Here is a 1,252-nt window from a genome sequence, read left to right as displayed (position 1 = left end):
CAGGTAAAATTCCGTCACTAAAAGACCTTACCTTATCCCGAGCGAAGATATTAAATTCAGGTAACAAAAAGATCATTCTACTCCCAATCAAATCTTCTGAACATCACACAGCCTCTCACGAAGACGTGCTGGAAGCTTTACAATCTTTACTCGACGTAGCAACAGAATTACAGTTAGAATCAATTAGCATCTCCAAAACATCTATAGACAGCATGACTTGGACGAATATGTACAAAATACTCTTAGACCTTTTCGCGACGACTGACACGAAAATTTGTACCTGCAGTAATGACATAATCATACCTTCCACCGACGAACGTTCCGCTATTGTTTCCGAGGACCATACCTCATCCTTTGCCGGCCATAAAGGTATCACGAAAACATACCGCCGTATTCGTGAGAAATATTTTTGGCCTACATTAAAACGCGACGTGCAAGAATACGTAAATGCATGTTTATCTTGCCAACAAAAGAAATTGACCAGGGTAAAAACTAGACTGCCCATGACGATAACCGACACTTCCGGCGCCGCGTTCGAGAAAATATCAATGGATATCGTGGGCCCCCTCCCTACCTCCCGAACGGGTTCTCCTACATCTTGACGATCCAAGATCTCCTTACTAAGTATTCTCCTGCCATCCCATTACAAAACGCGAACGCAATAGAAATCGCGAACGCGTTCACTAAGAATTTTATCTGCCGTTTCGGCGCGCCAAAGGGGATCTTGACGGATCAAGGCGCGAATTTCCTTAGTTCTCTCATGCGCAACGTCGCGAAACGATTGAAAATCAGTCAATTTAAAACCACTGCATTCCGACCGCAAAGCAACGGCTCCGTGGAACGATCACACCATGTCTTAACGGAATATCTGAAGCAATACATTAAAAAGAGCGACTGGGACGAATGGCTTCCGTTCGCCACATTTTCGTATAATACCAGCGTGCACGAGGGAACGTTGTTTACTCCTCATGAACTGGTATTCGGCACTTTGGCCAGAACGCCTTCAGCAAATACCATGAATCACGATTCGTCCGACGAATCGTACAATCACTATTTAAACAAACTTCAGGACAAAATAAAGGGCACAATCAGTGCGACCCGAGAGAACTTGGACTCCGCGAAGCACCGCGCGAAAAAGTATTACGATCGCAAAACAAATATTCAAAGCTTCGCCGTCGGAGACAGCGTCTTCCTCCTTAAAAAACCTCGCAAAGGTAAATTCGACAACGAGTACTTAGGGCCATATAAGATA

General features: G+C 44.5%; 1 protein-coding gene across 1 annotated transcript; it reads left to right on the top strand.

The window, feature by feature from the left end:
- Positions 1-111: 111 nt before the first annotated feature.
- Positions 112-1,214, top strand: LOC144478039 (uncharacterized; the record flags this gene model as incomplete). The annotated part of the gene is made up of 2 exons (XM_078195762.1): positions 112-557; positions 890-1,214. Coding segments are annotated over 2 exons (771 nt in total), but the record flags the coding sequence as incomplete, so codon positions are not given.
- Positions 1,215-1,252: the final 38 nt, after the last annotated feature.

This window comes from Augochlora pura, unplaced genomic scaffold, assembly GCF_028453695.1.
Source record: "Augochlora pura isolate Apur16 unplaced genomic scaffold, APUR_v2.2.1 APUR_unplaced_6906, whole genome shotgun sequence".
Taxonomy (NCBI): domain Eukaryota; kingdom Metazoa; phylum Arthropoda; class Insecta; order Hymenoptera; family Halictidae; genus Augochlora; species Augochlora pura.
Note: the sequence above shows the minus strand (reverse complement) of the source record. Positions and strands in the feature narration are given on the sequence as shown.